The following is a 24,240-nucleotide window of genomic DNA, read 5'->3' on the forward strand; positions in this document are numbered from 1 at the left end:
TCTAATATTTGCTGTTCCCTTTGAGCTTCAAGCTTAGCATTGGCTATTTGCGCTTCTAACTCAAGACGCTTTAACGTCATCTGATCACTCGACTCCTCTCTTAACTCCTCTAGAATTTCTTCCTCTAACTCCCCATTCTCAACAAAATGCGTCACAATGACTTTCAATATTTGGGCTTTAACCATTCTATTGCTGGCGGTCAAATCCAACTGATTTGCCATTTGTATTAACTCAGTCTTTTTAAGGTTCTGAATCCCTTCAAAGTCTGGGTGAGCCACCAACGCTGCAACTTTCTCCTCCATCGTTACTAACACTTGGCACTTGATTCACAAAAATAATTAAAACAATGGCACTGCACTACACTTCACTGTAAAATTGTCACCACACTGAAAATTCGCTTGGCCTCACTGCACAAACAAAATATATAGGATGACTTACCTCAAAATCGTGAAACGTTGTTACTTGACACACAGGAAGGCTTGCTTGGCACATGGAATAGTTCTTAAGAAACACACAGAGACACTTGACACACTGGTACCTAGGAAGGCAAGGTTAGATTAGCATAGTTAAGTTAAAGTGGAAACAATATTTCCCGGCACAGGCCCCCATAACTCTTTGTTACCTATCGTACGTTACGGCTCGTGATCCTACAGCAGCCAACTTTAATTACGTCTAGGGATACGACACAACTGCTGTTCTCAATAGCGAATCACCAGTATAACCCCTTGATAAGTAATGAGCACAAAAATAAAATCTTCCTTAGGACTGAAGAATAGAGACAATAATATTATATATATATGTATTAAATAAATCTCAATAGCAAACAGATGATTATATGGTCACAATATATCACATTAAAATATCACTGTATCTTCCAGACATTACATTACAATTATAATATATATTTGGCTATGACAGAACAAAATGTATAACTTAACTCCAAGATGTTATCTCTCTGGTTCCCGTTCAGCTACTGAATAAAATAACGCGGGAGTCAAAACAGATTGCCTTGCCCCGCGAATAAATTGCCAAAGTTACAATATTTATTATTTCAACAATGGAGCAATACATTGTGACAAGAGTAATCTTAAACTAACTTAATGAATAATTAATACATATTGATATACACAAATAAAGTAAGTACTTCTTTCTTTACATAGTAATTAAAATATGCATACAGAAGGGAATAATGGCATGCACACCCAGCAACGGACGATCCCACGACAATTTGCCAGATACAGTTCACTCAATTATTATTCACCTCTGTTACCCACTTATGATCACATATAAATCATTAGTTCCCGTGGGAAAACTGATCACACAAAGAAATAAACAATCATTCCCACGATACGTTGGGCCTAACGCCAACACTGTAACATGAATGTACGTTTGCATAGAACATATAAGTATATCAATATACATGCTTGTAATTTACACATAATTATAAATGTACATATTAATATATTTACTTACGTATCTATTAGGAGTACGTAACAGTGCTCTGGTGCCTTGATACCCTGGTGCCCTGGTGCCTTGATGCCTTGATACCCTGGTGCCCTGGTGCCTTGATGCCTTGATACCCTGGTGCCCTGGTGCCTTGATGCCTTGATACCCTGGTGCCCTGGTGCCTTGATGCCTTGATACCCTGGTGCCCTGGTGCCTTGATTCCCTGGTGTCCTGGTGCCTTGATGCCCTGGTGCTCTGGTGCCTTGATACCCTGGTGTCCTGGTGCCTTGATGCCCTGGTGTCTTGATGCCCTGGTGCCCTGGTGCCTTGATGGCCTGGTGCCTTGATGCCCTGGTGCCCTGGTGCCCTGGTGCTCTGGTGCCTTGATGCCCTGGTGTCCTGGTGCCTTGGTGCCCTGATGCCGTGGTGCTCTGGTGCCTTGATGACCTGGTGCCTTGATGCCCTGGTGCCCTGGTGCCTTGATGCCCTGGTGTCTTGATGCCCTGGTGCCCTGGTCCCTTGATGCCCTGGTGACCTGGTGCCTTGATGCCCTGGTGCCCTGGTACCTTGATGCCCTGGTGACATGGAGCCTTGACGCCCTGGTGCCTTGATGGCCTGGTGCCTTGATAACCTGGTGCCTTGATGGCCTGGTGCCCTGGTGCCTTGATGGCCTGGTGTCTTGATGCCCTGGTGCTCTGGTGCCTTGATGGCCTGGTGCCTTGATGCCCTGGTGCCCTGGTGCCCTGGTGCCTTGATGGCCTGGTGCCTTGATGGCCTGGTGACCTGGTGCCCTGGTGCCTTGATGGCCTTGTGACCTGGTGCCCTGGTGCCTTGATGGCCTGGTGCCTTGATGGCCTGGTGCCTTGATGGCCTGGTGACCTGGTGCCCTGGTGCCTTGATGCCATGATGGCCTGGTGCCTTGATGGCCTGGTGACCTGGTGCCCTGGTGCCTTGATGGCCTGGTGCCCTGGTGCCTTGATGGCCTGGTGCCTTGATGCCCTGGTGCCTTGATGGCCTGGTGCCTTGATGGCCTGGTGCCTTGATGCCCTGGTGCATTGATGGCCTGGTGCCTTGATGGCCTGGTGCCTTGATGGCCTGGTGTCTTGATGGCCTGGTGCCTTGATGGCCTGGTGCCCTGGTGCCTTGATGGCCTGGTGCCTTGATGGCCTGGTGCCTTGATGGCCTGGTGACCTGGTGCCCTGGTGCCTTGATGCCCTGGTGCCTTGATGGCCTGGTGCCTTGATGGCCTGGTGACCTGGTGCCCTGGTGCCTTGATGGCCTGGTGCCCTGGTGCCTTGATGGCCTGGTGCCTTGATGCCCTGGTGCCTTGATGGCCTGGTGCCTTGATGGCCTGGTGCCTTGATGGCCTGGTGCCTTGATGGCCTGGTGCCTTGATGGCCTGGTGCCTTGATGGCCTGGTGCCCTGGTGCCTTGATGGCCTGGTGCCTTGATGGCCTGGTGCCTTGATGGCCTGGTGACCTGGTGCCCTGGTGCCTTGATGCCCTGGTGCCTTGATGGCCTGGTGACCTGGTGCCCTGGTGCCTTGATGGCCTGGTGCCCTGGTGCCTTGATGGCCTGGTGCCTTGATGCCCTGGTGCCTTGATGGCCTGGTGCCTTGATGGCCTGGTGCCTTGATGCCCTGGTGCCTTGATGGCCTGGTGCCTTGATGGCCTGGTGCCTTGATGCCCTGGTGTCCTGTTGCTTTGATGCCTTGATACCCTGGTGTCCCCGTGCCTTGATGCCCTGGTGCCTTGATGGCCTGGTGCCTTGATGCCCTGGTGCCTTGATGGCCTGGTGCCCTGGTGTCTTGATGGCCTGGTGCCCTGGTGCCTTGATGTCCTGGTTCCCTGGTGCCTTGATGCCTTGATACCCTGGTGCCCTGGTGCCTTGATGGCCTGGTGCCCTGGTGCCTTGATGGCCTGGTGCCCTGGTGCCTTGATGGCCTGGTGACCTGGTGCCTTGATGCCCTGGTGACCTGGTGCCTTGATGTCCTGGTGACCTGGTGCCTTGATGCCTTGATACCCTGGTGCCTTGATGCCCTGGTGCCTTGATGCCCTGGTGACCTGGTGTCCTGGTGCCCTGGTCCCTTGATGCCCTGGTGACCTGGTGCCTTGAAGCCCTGGTGCCCTGGTACCTTGATGCCCTGGTGCCCTGGTACCTTGATGCCCTGGTGACATGGAGCCTTGACGCCCTGGTGCCTTGGTGCCTTGATGCCCTGGTGACCTGGTGCCCTAATGCCCTGGTGCCTTGATGCCCTGGTGCCCTGGTGCCCTGGTGCCCTGGTGCCTTGATGCCCTGGTGACCTGGTGCCCTAATGCCCTGGTGCCCTTTTGTCTTGATGCCCTGGTGCTCTGGTGCCTTGATGCCCTGGTGCCTTGATGTCCTGGTGCTCAGGTGCCTTGATGTCCTGGTGCCCTGGTGTCTTGATGCCCTGGTGCCCTGGTGCCCTGGTGACCTGGTGCCCTAATGCCCTGGTGCCCTGGTGCCTTGATGCCCTGGTGCCCTGGTGCCTTGATGCCCTGGTGACCTGGTGCCTTGATGCCCTGGTGACCTGGTGCCCTAATGCCCTGGTGCCTTGATGCCCTGGTGACCTGGTGCCTTGATGCCCTGGTGACCTGGTGCCTTGATGCCCTGGTGACCTGGTGCCCTAATGCCCTGGTGCCCTTTTGTCTTGATGCCCTGGTGCTCTGGTGCCTTGATGCCCTGGTGCCTTAATGTCCTGGTGACCTGGTGCCTTGATGCCCTGGTGACCTGGTGCCTTGATGCCCTGGTGACCTGGTGCCCTAATGTCCTGGTGCCCTTTTGTCTTGATGCCCTGGTGCTCTGGTGCCTTGATGCCCTGGTGCCTTGATGTCCTGGTGCTCTGGTGCCTTGATGCCCTGGTGACCTGGTGCCTTGATGTCCTGGTGCTCTGGTGCCTTGATGCCCTGGTGCCTTGATGTCCTGGTGCTCTGGTGCCTTGATGTCCTGGTCAAGCTTTACTGCAAAGCTTGAGTTTTTGCATTAAACAGCCGCTTGGTCGTACAAAACAATATTAGATAAATACTTAGATGTACAAAATTATTCAAATATAAAAGATAAATACTTAGATGTCCCTAATATTATTTTTTTTGCAAGAAAAAGAAAAAAAAATATTGGAAGAAACAATTCAAAGGAATTTTGATCAGAGATACAACAAAATATACAAAGTTACACTGATAGACAAGAATTGTAATCCTCGTCCAAACACAGAATGCGCGCGGCGGCAGGAGACTCCCAGGTATTCAGTCAATAAGTTAGATTAGATGACAAACGCAGCGTGGTAGACTGTGACCAAATTTCGGAGCGAGAGGTACAGGAATCGACTTTATTTGGTTTTCTAGATTGTGTCGAAATTTTTACGCATGATGAATAGAGATTTCATGGATGGAGAGAGAGAGAGAGAGAGAGAGAGAGAGAGAGAGAGAGAGAGAGAGAGAGAGAGAGAGAGAGAGAGAGAGAGAGAGAGAGAGAGAGAGAGAGAGAGAGAGAGAGAGAGAGAGCGCCACGGTAGAGAGATGGAAGGGAGAGTGCAGGAATGTCACACGAGGAGAGGGAGGGAAGGGAATCATCAGGAGAAAGCGTCAAGGCATTACGACTATATAGCACTGGGAAGGGGTCAGGATAAGTATTTGGGATGGGACGGGTGAAAGGAATGATGCCCAACCACTTCGACGGTTCGAGATTGAACGTCGACCTGCATGAAGCGAGACCGTGGCTCAGCCGTCCACTCCAACGGTTGGGCTCCTGGGCAGGAGTGCACCCCGATGATGGAAGTAGGAGTAGCAGGGAAGTCGTGTGCGACGACAGTACTATAGACAACAGTTCTGGATGAATGATTCCTTACAAAGGTTCCTGAAAGCTGTTCTGATGATAGCCAGTCTTGCATCCGCCGCAGTTGTTATTCTTTTTATGTTAGCTTCAGGAGACAGGTTTCCTGTGATATCAACTCCTCGATCTTCCTGTCTGTCCGTTTCATGAAATACTTCATCTCCCTTTCGGTATCCTGGGTCTGGCCTCCTGTTTCCACCGCCTAGCTTCATTACCTTACATTTACTTAGTTGAACTTTAGTAGCCATTTGTTGAACCATTCATTCAGCCTGTCTAGGTCATCTTGTAGCCTCCTACTATCTTCCTCCGTCTTAATCCTTCTCATAATTTTTGCATCGTCAGCAAACAATGAGAGGAACGATTCTATACCCTCTGCGAGATCATTTACAAATATCAGAAACTGTATAGGTCCAAGGACTGAATCTCGTGAGACTCCACTGGTGACCCTTCGCCAATCTGAGATGTCACCTCTCACTTTTGTCTGTTGCTTAGATACTCCCTTATCCAACAGTGTTCCTTCCCTTTCACTCCTGCCTGTATCTCCAGCTTTTGCACTAGACTCTGTGTGGTACTATGTCAAAGGCTTGCTGGCAATCCAAAAATATGCAGCCTGCCCACCCCTCTCATTCTTGCATGACTTTTGCTGCCTGCTTGTTAGATACCTGCTTAATGGGGGTTCTGGGAGTTCTTCTACTCCCAAAGCCCGTCCAGTGGCCAGGCTTGACTTGTGAGAATTTGGTCCACCAGGTTGTTGCTTGGAGCGGTCTGCAAGCCCATATGACAGCCCGATTGGTCCGGCACTCCTTGAAGAAACCAATCAAGTTTTCTCTTGAAGATGTTCACGGTTGTTCCGGCAATATTTCCTATGCTCGCTGGGAGGATGTTGAAGAACCGTGGAACTCTGATGTTTATAAGGTGTTCTCTGACTGTGCCTATGGCACCCCTGCCCTTCACTGGTTCTATTGTTACAGCCAGAGTCGTAGAACTCAATTAATCCTGTGAGGCAGGACTTGCCATCCCTGAACCCATGTTGCTGATGTGTTATAAAATTCTTTCGCTGCCGATGTTCCACTAGCTTATTTTGCACAATCTTCTCCATCACATTGCATGGTATGCAAGTTAGGGACACTGGCCTGCAGTTAAGTGTCTCCTGTCTATCCCCCTTCTTGTATGTCGTGACTACATTAGCCATCTTCCAAATGTTTAGCAGTTCCCACAGTTACCAGTGATTTGTTATACACTATGGATAGTGGCAGGCACAATGATTCTACTACTTCCTTTAGGATCCAAGGGGATATTCCATCTCGGTTCTATAGCCTTTGTCACATCCAACTCTAGCAAGAGCTTCCTTACATTCCCCGCTGTTAATGCCAAACTCTTTTAGTGGTGTCTGGTTAACTATTCCCTCTCTTATCTCTGGAACTTCTCCTTGAACCAATGTGAAGACCTCCAGGAATTTCTTATTTAGTTCCTCGCACACTCCTTTGTTATTTTGTAGTGAATCTGTCTGTCCCTATCCTCAGTTTTATTACCTGTTCCTTCACTGTTGTTTTCTCCTGATGTGGCTGTGCAGCAATTTAGGTTGAGTCTTTGCCTTGCTTACGATGACATTTTTGTATTGCCCTTCTGCCTCTCTTCTCATCCTGACATATTCATTCCTGGCACTCTGGTATCTTTCTCTGCTCTAATGTGTCCTGTTTTTCCTTTAGTTTTCTCCACGCCCTTGTACCTCGTTGCTTAGCTAGCCTACATCTCTGATTAAACCATGTGTGTGTGTGTGTGTGTGTGTGTGTGTGTGTGTGTGTGTGTGTGTGTGTGTGTGTGTGTGTGTGTGTGTGTGTGTGTGTGTGTGTGTGTGTGAGTGTGTGTTTACTAGTTGTGTTTTTGCGGGGGTTGAGCTTTGCTCTGTGTGTGTGTGTGCGTGTGTGTGTGTGTGTGTGTGTGTGTGTGTGTGTGTTTACTAGTTGTGTTTTTGCGGGGGTTGAGCTTTGCTCTGTGTGTGTGTGTGTGTGGGTGTGTGTGTGTGTGTGTGTGTGTGTGTGTGTGTGTGTGTGTGTGTGTGTGTGTGTGTGTGTGTGTGTGTGTGTGTGTGTGTGTGTGTGTGTGTGTGTGTGTGTGTGTGTGTGTGTGTGTGTGTGTGTACTCACCTAGTTGTACTCACCTAGTTGTGTTTGCGGGGGTTGAGCTCTGGCTCTTTGGTCCCGCCTCTCAACCGTCAATCAACAGGTGTACAGATTCCTGAGCCTATCGGGCTCTGTCATATCTACACTTGAAACTGTGTATGGAGTCAGCCTCCACCACATCACCCCCTAATGCATTCCATTTGTCAACCACTCTGACATTAAAAAAGTTCTTTCTAATATCTCTGTGGCTCATTTGGGCACTCAGTTTCCACCTGTGTCCCCTTGTGCGTGTTCCCCTTGTGTTAAATAGACTGTCTTTATCTACCCTATCAATCCCCTTCAGAATCTTGAATGTGGTGATCATGTCCCCCCTAACTCTTCTGTCTTCCAGCGAAGTGAGGTTTAATTCCCGTAGTCTCTCCTCGTAGCTCATACCTCTCAGCTCGGGTACTAGTCTGGTGGCAAACCTTTGAACCTTTTCCAGTTTAGTCTTATCCTTGACTAGATATGGACTCCATGCTGGGGCTGCATACTCCAGGATTGGCCTGACATATGTGGTATACAAAGTTCTGAATGATTCTTTACACAAGTTTCTGAATGCCGTTCGTATGTTGGCCAGCCTGGCATATGCCGCTGATGTTATCCGCTTGATATGTGCTGCAGGAGACAGGTCTGGCGTGATATCAACCCCCAAGTCTTTTTCCTTCTCTGACTCCTGAAGAATTTCCTCTCCCAGATGATACCTTGTATCTGGCCTCCTGCTCCCTACACCTATCTTCATTACATTACATTTGGTTGGGTTAAACTCTAACAACCATTTGTTCGACCATTCCTTCAGCTTGTCTAGGTCTTCTTGAAGCCTCAAACAGTCCTCTTCTGTTTTAATCCTTCTCATAATTTTAGCATCGTCCGCAAACATTGAGAGAAATGAATCGATACCCTCCGGGAGATCATTTACATATATCAGAAACAAGATAGGACCGAGTACAGAGCCATGTGGGACTCCACTGGTGACTTCACGCCAATCGGAGGTCTCACCCCTCACCGTAACTCTCTGCTTCCTATTGCTTAGATACTCCCTTATCCACTGGAGCACCTTACCAGCTACACCTGCCTGTCTCTCCAGCTTATGTACCAGCCTCTTATGCGGTACTGTGTCAAAGGCTTTCCGACAATCCAAGAAAATGCAGTCCGCCCAGCCCTCTCTTTCTTGCTTAATCTGTGTCACCTGATCGTAGAATTCTATCAAGCCTGTAAGGCAAGATTTACCCTCCCTGAATCCATGTTGGCGATTTGTCACGAAGTCCCTTCTCTCCAGATGTGTTACCAGGTTTTTTCTCACGATCTTCTCCATCACCTTGCATGGTATACAAGTCAAGGACACTGGCCTGTAGTTCAGTGCCTCTTGTCTGTCGCCCTTTTTGTATATTGGGACCACATTCGCCGTCTTCCATATTTCTGGTAGGTCTCCCGTCTCTAGTGATTTACTATACACTATGGAGAGTGGCAAGCAAAGTGCCTCTGCACACTCTTTCAGAACCCATGGTGAGATCCCATCTGGACCAACCGCCTTTCTAACATCCAGATCCAGCAGGTGTCTCTTGACCTCCTCTCTCGTAATTTCGAACTCCTCCAAGGCCGCCTGGTTTACTTCCCTTTCTCCTAGCACAGTGACCTCACCCTGTTCTATTGTGAAGACCTCCTGGAACCTCTTGTTGAGTTCCTCACACACCTCTCTGTCATTCTCTGTATACCTGTCCTCGCCTGTTCTAAGTTTCAATACCTGTTCTTTCACTGTTGTTTTCCTTCTGATGTGACTGTGGAGTAGCTTTGGTTCGGTCTTGGCTTTGTTTGCTATATCATTTTCAAAAATTTTCTCTGCTTCTCTTCTCACCCTGACGTACTCATTCCTGGTTCTCTGGTATCTCTCCCTGCTTTCTGGTGTTCTGTTATTCCGGAAGTTCCTCCACGCCTTCTTGTTCAGTTTCTTCGCTTCCATACATGCCCTATTATACCATGGATTCTTTTGTTGCTTCTCGGATTTTTCCCTTTGGGCCGGGATGAACCTGTTTACTGCCTCCTGACACTTTTGGGTAACATAGTCCATCATACCCTGTACAGACTTGTCTCTGAGGTCTGTGTCCCAAGGTATTTCACTTAGGAAACTTCTCATCTGTTCATAATTCCCCTTTCGGTATGCCAGCCTTTTGATTCCTAGTTCTTTTTGGGGGAAGATAAGTCCTAGCTCTACCAGGTACTCAAAGTTCAATACACTGTGATCACTCATTCCCAAGGGCGCTTCCATCTTAACTTCCCTTATATCCCATTCATTTAGGGTAAATATCAAATCAAGCATTGCTGGTTCATCTTCTCCTCTCATTCTTGTTGGCTCTTTGGTATGCTGGCTTAGAAAGTTTCTTGTTGCCACGTCCAGCAGCTTAGCTCTCCATGTTTCTGGTCCTCCATGCGGGTCTCTGTTCTTCCAATCTATCTTCCCATGGTTGAAGTCTCCCATAATTAGTAGTCCAGATCCATTCCTGCTAGCAACAGAAGCTGCTCTTTCTATTATGTTAATGGTGGCCATGTTGTTTCTATCATATTCCTGTCTAGGTCTTCTGTCATTTGGTGGTGGATTATATATGACTGCGACTATAATTTTTTTCCCTCCATTTGTTACAGTACCTGCTATGTAGTCACTGAAACCTTCACAGCCCTGAATATCCATCTCCTCAAAATCCCAGCCTTTTCTTACCAGCAGAGCTACACCACCCCCACCTCTTCCTTCCCTCTCTTTCCGCATAACATAATAGTCCTGTGGAAACACTGCATTTGTTATTGTTTTCGTGATCTTTGTTTCTGTGAGGGCTATTATGTCTGGGTTTTCCTCTAGTACCAGTTCTCCAAGCTCATTTGCTTTATTTGTAATTCCATCTATGTTAGTGTACATCGCTTTGAGGCTCACTTTCTTCTGTCCCTTCTCAAATCGCCTCCTTGGTGAGTGTTCTGCTGGTGGGGGAGGCTGTTCCATGGGTGTGAGGACCTGTGAGGTGGGTAACAGGATCTCAGAGGATACTGGAATGAGGGGCGGGGGATCCAGTGAAGGGGGAGGGACAGGGAGGGTATGGGGTGAAAGGGGAGGGAGGACGGGAAGGAAAGGGGGGGAGGGAGGACTCGGGAGGAGGGGAGGGGTAGAAGGGTGGGGATTGGGTGTGGGGGGAGGGAGATTTGGCTGAACTTTTGAGTGGGGGCAGGGAGGGTTTGGGGTAGGGGGGTTTTCTATGCAGAGGAGGGAGGCGGGGTTGTCCTCCCTTCTGGTGTTACTGGGTAGCTGGTTGTGGGTTCCCCCCTCGCCTCTGGGGGTGTTGTGTTGGGAGCTGTGACTTCCTGGTTTTCCCCTCTCGCCCTGCGCCTCTTCCTTGCTTCTGCCGCCACGGCTCTCTCCTCCCTTGTCATGTCTCGCTGGAGGAATACATTTTTTAATTTTCCCACGTTTTTCAGGGAGCTCTTCCTTGATAGGATCCTCTCCTTTGTGTTCTCGTTTGCAAACACTATCTTTATCATTCGGTCTCGGTCTTTGTTGTACCGGCCTAGCCTGAAAACCTTCTCAATGCTATGCTCGGCCCCTTCCATGTCTAGTGCCTTTAGTACTTCATTCACTGCTGCTTTGTCCTTGTCATTCCACTCTGTCCTATTGGTTCCTTCCTGTTCCCTAATACCCACAGCAACCACTGATCTTTTCCTTTCCAGCAGTTGGCTAGTGGAGCGTGCCGCCTCCTGCGAGGTGGCTGCTTTCATGGCCACCTCCATCACTGCAGTCATTACTTCAGAGTTATTTTTTTTTAGTATTTCCGCAAATGTTGCTTTTATTGTGGCATTCTCATCCAGAAAACTATTACCACCTTCTCCCTGGGTGGTTTTCTGACTCTCAGCCTCGATACCATTCTCTTTGAGGGTTCTAATCTCCTCCTTTGCTGCTGTCAGCTCTCTTTTCTGGTTGCTTATTTCGTTCTTCATTTCCTGCATCATTTCTTGCATCTCACTCTTGATGTCCTCCAGAAACTGGGCGAACATTTTCTTCATCTCGTCACCTTGGCTCTTTCCTGCTCCCCTGGGACCTCTGGCTGCCATCTTGACCCTGTTGGGATGGGGGAGGGAGAGAGAGAGAGAGGGGGAGAGAGAGAGAGAGAGAGAGAGAGAGAGAGAGAGAGAGAGAGAGAGAGAGAGAGAGAGAGAGAGAAAGGGAGTGATAAAGGGAGAGATAAATGGGAGGGTGGGGGGGGATCCGACCCTTCCACTGAAGTGAGAAGAAGGTAGAAGGGGAGGGGGGGGGGGAGGAGATGGAGAGAGAGGCGGGAGGGAGAGGAGAGGGAGAGAGTGGATGAGGAAGAGAGCGGGTGAGGGAGAGAGCGGGTAAGGGAGAGAGGGGGGGAGGTGTGTGTGTGTGTGTGTGGGCAGAGAGGGAGGGGGAAGGAAAGAGAGGGATGGGGAGGGAGGGGGAAGGAAAGAGAGGGAGGGAGAGGGGGAGGGAGGGAGGGAGAGAGAGAGAGAGAGAGGGAGAGAGAGAGAGAGAGAGAGAGAGAGAGAGAGAGAGAGAGAGAGAGAGAGAGAGAGAGAGAGAGAGAGAGAGAGAGAGAGAGAGAGAGAGAGAGAGAGAGAGAGAGAGAGAGAGAGAGAGAGAGAGAGAGAGAGAGAGAGAGAGAGAGAGAGCAGGAGAGAGAGAGCAGGAGAGAGATAGTGGGAGTGGGAGAGAGGGAGAGTGGGGAGGGGAAGAGTGTGTGTATGGGCGATGCGGGGGACTGGGGGGTGGGGGGGGGGCGGAGATGGCGACTAAGTCAGGTCAGGTCAGGTGGTGGGGTCAAGAGGGGGGGGGATAGTAAGGTCTATCCCAGGTGTTAATGCCTTTTCCCCTGACTGAACAATTGTGTGTGTGTGTGCGCGTGCACGTGTGTGTGTGCGTGCACGTGTGTGTGTGTCTGTTTTAGCGTGTGCACACTTGTGTGCGTGTATACGTACGTGGGCGGGCGTGCTTGTATGTGTCAAGATATCCCTTATGCGTTACCTCTGCCTAAATGAGCCACTCTGAGATTTTTAAATATATTTGATATCCTGAACGAGAATTTGATAATCTTTTACCTCAATCTGTACACCTGATTAATTGACCAGAGAGGGGTACATACCAGACTGCCTCCCGCTCACACAACCAGATGAGCGATGTATGATGACGATGTTTATCCTTCGTTGTCTCCCACTAGGTGATTCACTAAATGCTGGTAGATTGATGAGGTCTTCTTCTCTGTCTACACAAAGCTCTGGAGTCAGTCACTGTATCGTTATGTGACAGTTCACTAATTCACTGTACCACTGATCACAGTCACCACTCACAGCACAATCAGGTAGCTCCACGGCGGGTCGTCCCACCCGGTCAGGTCACACACTTACATGCACCGGTGATGCCCTAGCTCCACTTTTCGTTTCTTCGCCAAATCTTCGCACTATCGCTAGCGATATGACTATGCTATGTTGCACCCTGCTAGCTACACACTGCGAGAGGCCAAATACTATGATCTAGCCTCTATACTCCTTCAATGTCCCGAGAAATTGACGAATTTCCGCGGACCTCACTAATCGCGTGTCTCCTACAGACTCCCGCGGCGACGTATCCGATGTGTGTGTGTGTGTGTGTGTGTGTGTGTGTGTACTCACCTTGTTGCACTCACCTATTTGTGCTTGCGGGGGGTTGAGCTTTGGCTCTTTGGTCCCGCCTCTCAACTGTCAATCAACTGGTGTATAGATTCCTGAGCCTACTGGGCTCTATCATATCTACATTTAAAACTGTGTATGGAGTCAGCCTCCACCACATCACTGCCTAATGCATTCCATCCGTTAACTACTCTGACACTGAAAAAGTTCCTTCTAACGTCCCTGTGGCTCATGTGCGTACTCAGTTTCCACCAATGTCCCCTTGTTCGCGTACTAACAGTGTTGAATAGTTTATCCTTGTTTACCCGGACGATTCCTCTTAGGATTTTGTAGGTTGTGATCATGTCTCCCGTTATTCTTCTGTCTTCCAGTGTCGTAAGGTGCATTTCCCGCAGCCTTTCCTCGTAACTCATGTCTCTTAGTTCTGGGACTAGTCTAGTGGCATACCTTTGGACTTTTCCCAGCTTCGTCTTGTGCTTGACAAGGTACGGGCTCCATGCTAGGGCTGCATACTCCAGGATTGGTCTTATATATGTGGTGTACAAGATTCTGAATGATTCTTTACACAGGTTCCTGAACGCTGTTCTGATGTTAGCCAGCCCCGCATATGCCGCAGACGTTATTATTTTTATGTGGGCTTCAGGAGACAGGTTTGGTGTGATATCAATTCCTAGATCTTATTCTCTGTCTGTTTCATTAAGTATTTCATCTTCTATTCTGTATCCTGTGTCTGGCCTCCTGTTTCCACTGCCTAGTTTCATTACTTTGCAGTTACTCGGGTTGAACTTCAACAGCCATTTGTTGGACCATTCACTCAGTCTGTCTAGGTCATCTTGTAGCCTCCTACTATCATCCTCTGTTTCAATCCTCCTCATTAATTTTGCATCATCAGCAAAAATGGAGAGAAACGAGTCTATGCCCTCTGGGAGATCATTTACATATACCAGAAACAGTATAGGTCCAAGGACTGACCCCTGCGGGACTCCACTTGTAACGTCTCGCCAATCTCAGACCTTACCCCTCACATTGACTCGTTGTCTCCTGTTGCTTAGGTACTCCTTTATCCAATGGAGTACCTTCCCTTTCACTCCAGCCTGCATCTCCAGCTTTTTCACTTGCCTCTTGTGTGGTACTGTATCAAAGGCTTTCTAACAATCAGTGACCGAAGAACAGTGTGTGTGTGTGTGTGTGTGTGTGTGTGTGTGTGTGTGTGTGTGTGTGTGTGTGTGTGTGTGTGTGTGTGTGTGTGTGTGTGTGTGTGTGTGTGTGTGTGTGTGTGTGTGTGTGTGTGTGTGTGTGTGTGTGTGTGTATGTGTGTGTGTGTGTGTGTGTGTGTGTGTGTGTGTGTGTGTGTGTGTGTGTGTGTGTGTGTGTGTGTGTGTGTGTGTGTGTGTGTGTGTGTGTGTGTGTGTGTGTGTGTGTGTGTGTGTGTGTGTGTGTGTGTGTGTGTTTGTGTGTGTGTGTACTCACCTACTTGTACTCACCTAGTTGTGCTTGCGGGGGTTGAGCTCTGGCTCTTTGGTCCCGCCTCTCAACTGTCAATCAACAGGTGTACAGGTTCCTGAGCCTATTGGGCTCTATCATATCTACACTTGAAACTGTGTATGGAGTCAGCCTCCACCACATTGCTTCCTAATGCATTCCATTTGTCAACCACTCTGACACTAAAAAAGTTCTTTCTAACATCTCTGTGGCTCATTTGGGTACTCAGTTTCCACCTGTGTCCCCTAGTGCGTGTGCCCCTTGTGTTAAATAGCCTGTCTTTATCAACCCTGTTGATTCCCTTGAGAATCTTGAATGTGGTGATCATGTCCCCCTTAACTCTTCTGTCTTCCAACAAAGTGAGGTTCAATTCCCGTAGTCTCTCCTCGTAGCTCATACCTCTCAGCTCGGGTACTAGTCTAGTGGCAAACCTTTGAACCTTTTCCAGTTTAGTCTTATGCTTGACTACATATGGACTCCATGCTGGAGCCGCATACTCCAGGATTGGTCTGACATATGTGGTATATAATGTTCTGAAAGATTCCTTGCACAAGTTTCTAAAGGTCGTTCTTATGTTAGCCAACCTGGCATATGCTGCTGATGTTATCCTCTTGATATGAGCTTCAGGGGACAGGTCTGGCGTTATATCAACCCTCAGGTCTTTCTCTCTCTCTGACTCTTGAAGTATTTCATCTCCCAAGTGAGACCTTGTATCGGGTCTCCTGCTTCCTACCCCTATCTTCATTACATTATATTTGCTTGGGTTAAACTCTAACATCCATTTGTTCGACCATTCCTGCAGCTTGTCCAGGTCTTCTTGAAGCCTCAAGCTGTCCTCCTCTGTCTTAATCCTTCTCATAATTTTGGCGTCGTCAGCAAACATTGAGAGGAATGAGTCTATACCCTCTGCGAGATCATTTACGTATATCAGAAACAGGATAGGTCCAAGTACAGAGCCCTGTGGGACTCTACTGGTGACTTCACGCTATTCTGAGGTCTCACCCCTCACTATAACTCTGCTTCCTATTGCTTAGGTATTCCCTTATCCACTGGAGCGCCCTACCAGTTACTCCTGCCTGTTTCTCCAGCTTATGCATCAACCTTTTATGGGGTACTGTGTCAAAGGCTTTCCGACAGTCCAAAAAAATGCAGTCCGCCCATCCTCCTCTTTCTTGCTTAATCTTTGTCACCTGATCATAGAATTCTATCAAGCCTGTAAGGCAAGATTTACCCTCCCTGAACCCATGTTGATGGGTTGTCACGAAGTCTCTTCTCTCCAGATGTGTTACTAGGTTTTTTCTCACAATCTTCTCCATCACCTTGCATGGTATACAAGTTAAGGACACTGGCCTGTAGTTCAGTGCCTCTTGTCTGGCACCCTTTTTAAATATTGGTACTACATTAGCAGTCTTCCATACTTCTGGTAGGTCTCCCGTTTCCAGTGACCTACTATACACCATGGAGAGTGGCAAGCAAAGTGCTCCTGCACACTCTTTCAATACCCATGGTGAGATTCCATCCGGCCCAACAGCTTTTCTCACATCCAGCTCCAATAGGTGCTTCTTGACCTCATCTCTTGTAATTTCGAACCTTTCCAAGGTCACCTGGTTTGCTGCCACCTCTCCTAGCGCCGTGACTTCTCCCTGTTCTATTGTAAAGACCTCCTGGAACCTTTTGTTGAGTTCTTCACACACCTCTTTGTCATTCTCTGTGTACCTGTCCTCGCCCACCCTAAGTTTCATCACCTGTTCCTTCACTGTTGTCTTCCTCCTGATGTGACTGTGTAGTAGCTTTGGTTCGGTCTTGCCTTTATTAGCTATATCATTTTCATACCTTTTCTCAGCTGCTCTTCTCACACTGACATACTCGTTCCTGGTTCTCTGGTTTCTCTCTCTACTTTCTGGTGTTCTGTTATTACGGAAGTTCCTCCATGCCCTTTTGTTCAGCTCCTTTGGTTTCATACATTCCCTATTAAACCACGGATTCTTCCTTTGCTTCTCTGTTTTTTCCTGTCGAGCTGGGACAAACCTGCTTACAGCCTCCTGACATTTTTGGGTGACATAGTCCATCATGTCTTGTACGGACTTGGTTCCGAGTTCTGTGTCCCAATGTATATCCCATAGGAAAATATATGTGTGTGTGTGTGTGTGTGTGTGTGTGTGTGTGTGTGTGTGTGTGTGTGTGTGTGTGTGTGTGTGTGTGTGTGTGTGTGTTTATGTGTGTGTGTGTGTTTGTGTGTTTGTGTGTGTGTGTGTGTGTGTGTGTGTGTGTGTGTGTGTGTGTGTGTGTGTGTGTGTGTGTGTGTGTGTGTGTGTGTGTGTGTGTGTGTGTGTGTGTGTGTGTGTGTGTGTGTGTTTACTAGTTGTGTTTTGCGGGGGTTGAGCTTTGCTCTTTCGGCCCGCCTCTCAACTGTCAATCAACTGTTTACTAACTTTTTTTTTTTTTTTTTTTTTTTCTTCAACACCACACACACACACCCCAGGAAGCAGCCCGTGACATCTGACTAACTCCCAAGTACCTATTTACTGCTAGGTAACAGGGGCACTTAGGGTGAAAGAAACTTTGCCCATTTGTTTCTGCCTCGTGCGGGAATCGAACCCGCGCCACAGAATTACGAGTCCTGCGCGCTATCCACCAGGCTACGAGGCCCCCTAGACACACACACACCCCCTGTACTCACCTAGTTGTACTCACCTAGTTGTGTTTGCGGGGGTTGAGCTCTGGCTCTTTGGTCCCGCCTCTCAACCGTCAATCAACAGGTGTACAGATTCCTGAGCCTATCGGGCTCTGTCATATCTACACTTGAAACTGTGTATGGAGTCAGCCTCCACCACATCACCCCCTAATGCATTCCATTTGTCAACCACTCTGACACTAAAAAAGTTCTTTCTAATATCTCTGTGGCTCATTTGGGCACTCAGTTTCCACATGTGTCCCCTTGTGCGTGTTCCCCTTGTGTTAAATAGACTGTCTTTATCTACCCTATCAATCCCCTTCAGAATCTTGAATGTGGTGATCATGTCCCCCCTAACTCTTCTGTCTTCCAGCGAAGTGAGGTTTAATTCCCGTAGTCTCTCCTCGTAGCTCATACCTCTCAGCTCGGGTACTAGTCTGGTGGCAAACCTTTGAACCTTTTCCAGTTTAGTCTTATCCTTGACTAGATATGGACTCCATGCTGGGGCTGCATACTCCAGGATTGGCCTGACATATGTGGTATACAAAGTTCTGAATGATTCTTTACACAAGTTTCTGAATGCCGTTCGTATGTTGGCCAGCCTGGCATATGCCTCTGATGTTATCCGCTTGATATGTGCTGCAGGAGACAGGTCTGGTGTGATATCAACCCCCAAGTCTTTTTCCTTCTCTGACTCCTGAAGAATTTCCTCTCCCAGATGATACCTTGTATCTGGCCTCCTGCTCCCTACACCTATCTTCATTACATTACATTTGGTTGGGTTAAACTCTAACAACCATTTGTTCGACCATTCCTTCAGCTTGTCTAGGTCTTCTTGAAGCCTCAAACAGTCCTCTTCTGTTTTAATCCTTCTCATAATTTTAGCATCGTCCGCAAACATTGAGAGAAATGAATCGATACCCTCTGGGAGATCATTTACATATATCAGAAACAAGATAGGACCGAGTACAGAGCCCTGTGGGACTCCACTGGTGACTTCACGCCAATCGGAGGTCTCACCCCTCACCGTAACTCTCTGCTTCCTATTGCTTAGATACTTCCTTATCCACTGGAGCACCTTACCAGCTACACCTGCCTGTCTCTCCAGCTTATGTACCAGCCTCTTATGCGGTACTGTGTCAAAGGCTTTCCGACAATCCAAGAAAATGCAGTCCGCCCAGCCCTCTCTTTCTTGCTTAATCCGTGTCACCTGATCGTAGAATTCTATCAAGCCTGTAAGGCAAGATTTACCCTCCCTGAATCCATGTTGGCGATTTGTCACGAAGTCCCTTCTCTCCAGATGTGTTACCAGGTTTTTTCTCACGATCTTCTCCATCACCTTGCATGGTATACAAGTCAAGGACACTGGCCTGTAGTTCAGTGCCTCTTGTCTGTCGCCCTTTTTGTATATTGGGACCACATTCACCGTCTTCCATATTTCTGGTAGGTCTCCCGTCTCTTGTGACTTACTATACACTATGGAGAGTGGCAGGCAAAGTGCCTCTGCACACTCTTTCAGTACCCATGGTGAGATCCCATCTGGACCAACAGCCTTTCTAACATCCAGATCCAGCAGGTGTCTCTTGACCTCCTCTCTCGTAATTTCGAACTCCTCCAAGGCCGCCTGGTTTACCTCCCTTTCTCCTAGCACAGTGACCTCACCCTGTTCTATTGTGAAGACCTCCTGGAACCTCTTGTTGAGTTCCTCACACACCTCTCTGTCATTCTCTGTATACCTGTCCTCGCCTGTTCTAAGTTTCAATACCTGTTCTTTCACTGTTGTTTTCCTTCTGATGTGACTGTGGAGTAGCTTTGGTTCAGTCTTGGCTTTGTTTGCTATATCATTTTCAAAATTTTTCTCTGCTTCTCTTCTCACCCTGACGTACTCATTCCTGGTTCTCTGGTATCTCTCTTTGCTTTCTGGTGTTCTGTTATTCCGGAAGTTCCTCCACGCCTTTTTGTTCAGTTTTTTCGCTTCCATACATGCCCTATTATACCATGGATTCTTCTGTTGCTTCTCGGATTTTTCCCTTTGGGCCGGGATGAACCTGTTTACTGCCTCCTGACACTTTTGGGTAACATAGTCCATCATACCCTGTACAGACTTATCTCTGAGGTCTGTGTCCCAAGGTATTTCACTTAGGAAACTTCTCATCTGTTCATAATTCCCCTTTCGGTATGCCAGCCTTTTGATTCCTAGTTCTTTTTGGGGGGAGATAAGTCCTAGCTCTACCAGGTACTCAAAGTTCAATACACTGTGATCACTCATTCCCAAGGGCGCTTCCATCTTAACTTCCCTTATATCCCATTCATTTAGGGTAAATATCAAATCAAGCAATGCTGGTTCATCTTCTCCTCTCATTCTTGTTGGTTGTTTGGTGTGCTGGCTTAGAAAGTTTCTTGTTGCCACGTCCAGCAGCTTAGCTCTCCATGTTTCTGGTCCTCCATGCGCGTCTCTGTTCTTCCAATCTATCTTCCCATGGTTGAAGTCTCCCATAATTAGTAGTCCAGATCCATTCCTGCTAGCAACAGAAGCTGCTCTTTCTATTATGTTAATGGTGGCCATGTTGTTTCTATCATATTCCTGTCTAGGTCTTCTGTCATTTGGTGGTGGATTATATATGACTGCGACTATAATTTTTTTCCCTCCATTTGTTACAGTACCTGCTATGTAGTCACTGAAACCTTCGCAGCCCTGAATATCCATCTCCTCAAAATCCCAGCCTTGTCTTACCAGCAGAGCTACACCACCCCCACCTCTTCCTTCCCTCTCTTTCCTCATAACATAATAGTCCTGTGGGAACACTGCATTTGTTATCGTTTTCGTGATCTTTGTTTCTGTGAGGGCTATTATGTCTGGGTTTTCCTCTAGTACCAGTTCTCCAAGCTCATTTGCTTTATTTGTAATTCCATCTATGTTTGTGTACATCGCTTTGAGGCTCACTTTCTTCTGTCCCTTCTCAAATCGCCTCCTTGGTGAGTGTTCTGCTGGTGGGGGAGGCTGTTCCATGGGTGTGAGGACCTGTGAGGTGGATAACAGGGTCTCAGAGGATACTGGGATGAGGGGCGGGGGATCCAGTGAAGGGGGAGGGACATTGAGGGTATGGGGTGAAAGGGGAGGGAGGACGGGAAGGAAAGGGGGGGAGGGAGGACTCGGGAGGAGGGGAGGGGTAGAAGGGTGGGGATTGGGTGTGGGGGGAGGGAGTGTGTGTGTGTGTGTGTGTGTGTGTGTGTGTGTGTGTGTGTGTGTGTGTGTGTGTGTGTGTGTGTGTGTGTGTGTGTGTGTGTGTGTGTGTGTGTGTGTGTGTGTACTCGCCTAGTTGTACTCACCTAGTTGTGTCTGCAGGATCGAGCATTGACTCTTGGATCCCGCCTTTCGAGCATCAGTTGTTTACAGCAATGACTCCTGTCCCATTTCCCTATCATACCTGGTTTTTAAATTATGAATAGTATTTGCTTCCACAACCTGTTCCTGAAGTGCATTCCATTTTCCCACTACTCTCACGCTAAAAGAAAACTTCCTAACATCTCTGTGACTCATCTGAGTTTCAAGCTTCCATCCATGTCCCCTCGTTCTGTTACTATTCCGTGTGAACATTTCGTCTATGTCCACTCTGTCAATCCCTCTGAGTATCTTATACGTTCCTATCATGTCCCTCCTCTCCCTTCTTCTTTCTAGTGTCGTAAGGCACAGTTCCCTCAGGCGCCCCTCATACCCCATCCCTCGTAGCTCTGGGACGAGTCTCGTTGCAAACCTCTGAACCTTTTCCAGTTTCATTATATGCTTCTTCAGATGGGGACTCCATAATGAGGCGGCATACTCTAAGACTGGCCTTACGTAGGCAGTGTAAAGCGCCCTAAATGCCTCCTTACTTAGGTTTCTGAATGATGTTCTAACTTTTGCCAGTGTAGAGTACGCTGCTGTCGTTATCCTATTTATATGTGCCTCAGGAGATAGATTAGGTGTTACGTCCACCCCCAGGTCTCTTTTATGCTTCGTTACAGGTAGGCTGTTCCCCTTCATTGTGTACTGTCACTTTGGTCTCCTATCTCCTAGTCCCATTTCCATAACTTTACATTTGCTCCTGTTGAATTCCAGCAGCCATTTCTCTGACCATCTCTGCAACCTGTTCAGGTCCTCTTGGAGGATCCTGCAATCCTCATCTGTCACAACTCTTCTCATCAACTTTGCGTCATCCGCAAACATCGACATGTAGGACTCTACGCCTGTAAACATGTCGTTAACATATACAAGAAATAGAATTGGTCCCAGCACCGATCCTTGTGGTACTCTACTTGTTACTGTTCGCCAGTCCGACTTCTCGCCCCTTACCGTAACTCTTTGGCTCCTTCCTGTTAGGTAGTTCCTTATCCATGCTAGGACCTTTCCCCCCACCCCCGCCTGCCTCTCGAGCTTGAACAGCAGTCTCATGTGCGGTACTGTATCAAAGGCATTTTGGCAGTCCAGAAATGTGTGTGTGTGTGTGTGTGTGTGTGTGTGTGTGTGTGTGTGTGTGTGTGTGTGTGTGTGTGTGTGTGTGTGTGTGTGTGTGTGTGTGTGTGTGTGTGTGTGTGTGTGTGTGTGTGTGTGTGTGTGTGTGTATTTACCTTTTTGTACTCACCTATTTGTGCTTGCGGGGGGTTGAGCTCTGGCTCTTTGGTCCCGCCTCTCAACTGTCAATCAACTGGTGTACAGATTCCCGAGCCTACTGGGCTCTATCATATCTACATTTGAAACTGTGTATGGAGTCAGCCTCCACCACATCACTGCCTAATGCATTCTATCCATTAACTACTCTGACACTGAAAAAGATCCTTCTATCGTCCCTGTGGCTCATGTGCGTACTCAGTTTCCACCTGTGTCCCCTAGTTTTCGTTCTACCAGTGTTGAATAGTTTATCCTTGTTTACCCGGTCGATTCCCCTGAGGATTTTGTACGTTGTGATCATGTCTCCCGTTATTCTTCGGTCTCCCAGTGTCGTAAGGTGCATTTCCGCAGCCTTTCCTCGTAACTCATATCTCTTAGTTCTGGGACTAGTCTAGTGGCATACCTTTGGACTTTTTCCAGCTTCGTCTTGTGCTTGACAAGGTACGGGCTCCATGCTAGGGCCGCATACTCCAGGATTGGTCTTATATTTGTGGTGTACAAGATTCTGAAGGATTCCTTACACAGGTTCCTGAACGCTGTTCTGATGTTAGCCAGCCTCGCATATGCCGCAGACGTTATTCTTTTTATGTGGACTTCAGGAGACAGGTTTGGTGTGATATCAACTCCTAGATCTTTCTCTCTGTTCGTTTCATTAAGTACTTCATCTCCTATTCTGTATCCTGTGTCAGGCCTCCTATTTCCACTGCCTAGTTTCATTACTTTGCAGTTACTCGGGTTGAACTTCAACAGCCATTTGTTGGACCATTCACTCAGTCTGTCTAGGTCATCTTGTAGCCTCCTACTATCATCCTCTGTTTCAATCCTCCTCATAAATTTTGCATCATCAGCAAAAATGGAGAGAAACGAGTCTATGCCCTCTGGGAGATCATTTACATATACCAGAAACAGTATAGGTCCAAAGACTGACCCCTGCGGGACTCCACTTGTAACGTCTCGCCAATCTCAGACCTTACCCCTCACATTGACTCGTTGTCTCCTGTTGCTTAGGTACTCCTTTATCCAATGGAGTACCTTCCCTTTCACTCCAGCCTGCATCTCCAGCTTTTTCACTTGCCTCTTGTGTGGTACTGTATCAAAGGCTTTCTGACAATCAGTGACCGAAGAACAGTGTGTGTGTGTGTGTGTGTGTGTGTGTGTGTGTGTGTGTGTGTGTGTGTGTGTGTGTGTGTGTGTGTGTGTGTGTGTGTGTGTGTGTGTGTGTGTGTGTGTGTGTGTGTGTGTGTGTGTGTGTGTGTGTGTGTGTGTGTGTGTGTGTGTGTGTGTGTGTGTGTGTGTGTGTGTGTGTGTGTGTGTGTGTGTGTGTGTGTGTGTGTGTGTGTATGTGTGTGTGTGTGTGTGTGTGTGTGTGTACTCACCTAATTGTGCTTGCGGGGGTTGAGCTCTGGCTCTTTGGTCCCGCCTCTCAACCGTCAATCAACAGGTGTACAGGTTCCTGAGCCTATTGGGCTCAGGAACTTCATTGGCGTGAAGTGACTTCACGCCAATCTGAGGTCTCATCCCTCACTGTAACTCTCTGCTTCCTATTGCTTAGTTACTCCCTTATCCACTGCAGCGCCCTACCAGTTGCTCCTGCCTGTTTCTCCAGCTTATGTATCAACCTTTTATGGGGTACTGTGTCAAAGGCTTTCCGACAGTCCAAACAAATGCAGTCCACACATCCTTCTCTTTCTTGCTTAATCTTTGTCACCTGATCGTAGAATTCTATTAAGCCTGTAAGGAAAGATTTACCCTCCCTGAACCCATGTTGATGGGTTGTCACGAAGTCTCTTCTCTCCTGATGTGTTACTAGGTTTTTTCTCACAATCTTCTCCATCACATGTGTGTGTGTGTGTGTACTCACCTAGTTGTGCTTGCGGGGGTTGAGCTCTGGCTCTTTGGTCGCAGCTCTCAACCATCAATCAACAGGTGTACAGGTTCCTGAGCCTATTGGGCTCTATCATATCTACACTTGAAATTGTGTATGGAGACAGCCTCCACCACATTACTCCCTAATGCATTCCATTTGTCAACCACTCTGACACTAAAAAAGTTCTTTCTAATATCTCTGTGGCTCATTTGGGCACTCAGTTTCCACCTGTGTCCCCTAGTGCATGTGCCCCTTGTGTTAAATAGCCTGTCTTTATCAACCCTGTCGATTCCCTTGAGAATCTTGAATGTGGTGATCATGTTCCCTCTAACTCTTCTCTCTTCCAACGAAGTGAGGTTTAATTCCCGTAGTCTCTCCTCGTAGCTCATACCTCTCTGCTCGGGTACTAGTCTGGTGGAAAACCTTTGAACCTTTTCTAGTTTAGTCTTAT

At 48.1% G+C, this 24,240-nt stretch overlaps 1 protein-coding gene across 1 annotated transcript in view; it reads right to left on the reverse strand.

The window, feature by feature from the left end:
• Positions 1 to 1,480: 1,480 nt before the first annotated feature.
• The window catches only part of LOC138370678 (filaggrin-like), a 41,161-nt gene continuing 18,401 nt past the window's right edge, over positions 1,481 to 24,240 (reverse strand). The window contains exon 2 of the mRNA XM_069335294.1: positions 1,481 to 3,613. Within this exon, the coding sequence (XP_069191395.1) occupies positions 1,481 to 3,613 (2,133 nt within the window). The remainder of the gene's footprint in view (positions 3,614 to 24,240) is intronic.

Source organism: Procambarus clarkii, chromosome 4 (genome assembly GCF_040958095.1).
Source record: "Procambarus clarkii isolate CNS0578487 chromosome 4, FALCON_Pclarkii_2.0, whole genome shotgun sequence".
Lineage (NCBI taxonomy): Eukaryota > Metazoa > Arthropoda > Malacostraca > Decapoda > Cambaridae > Procambarus > Procambarus clarkii.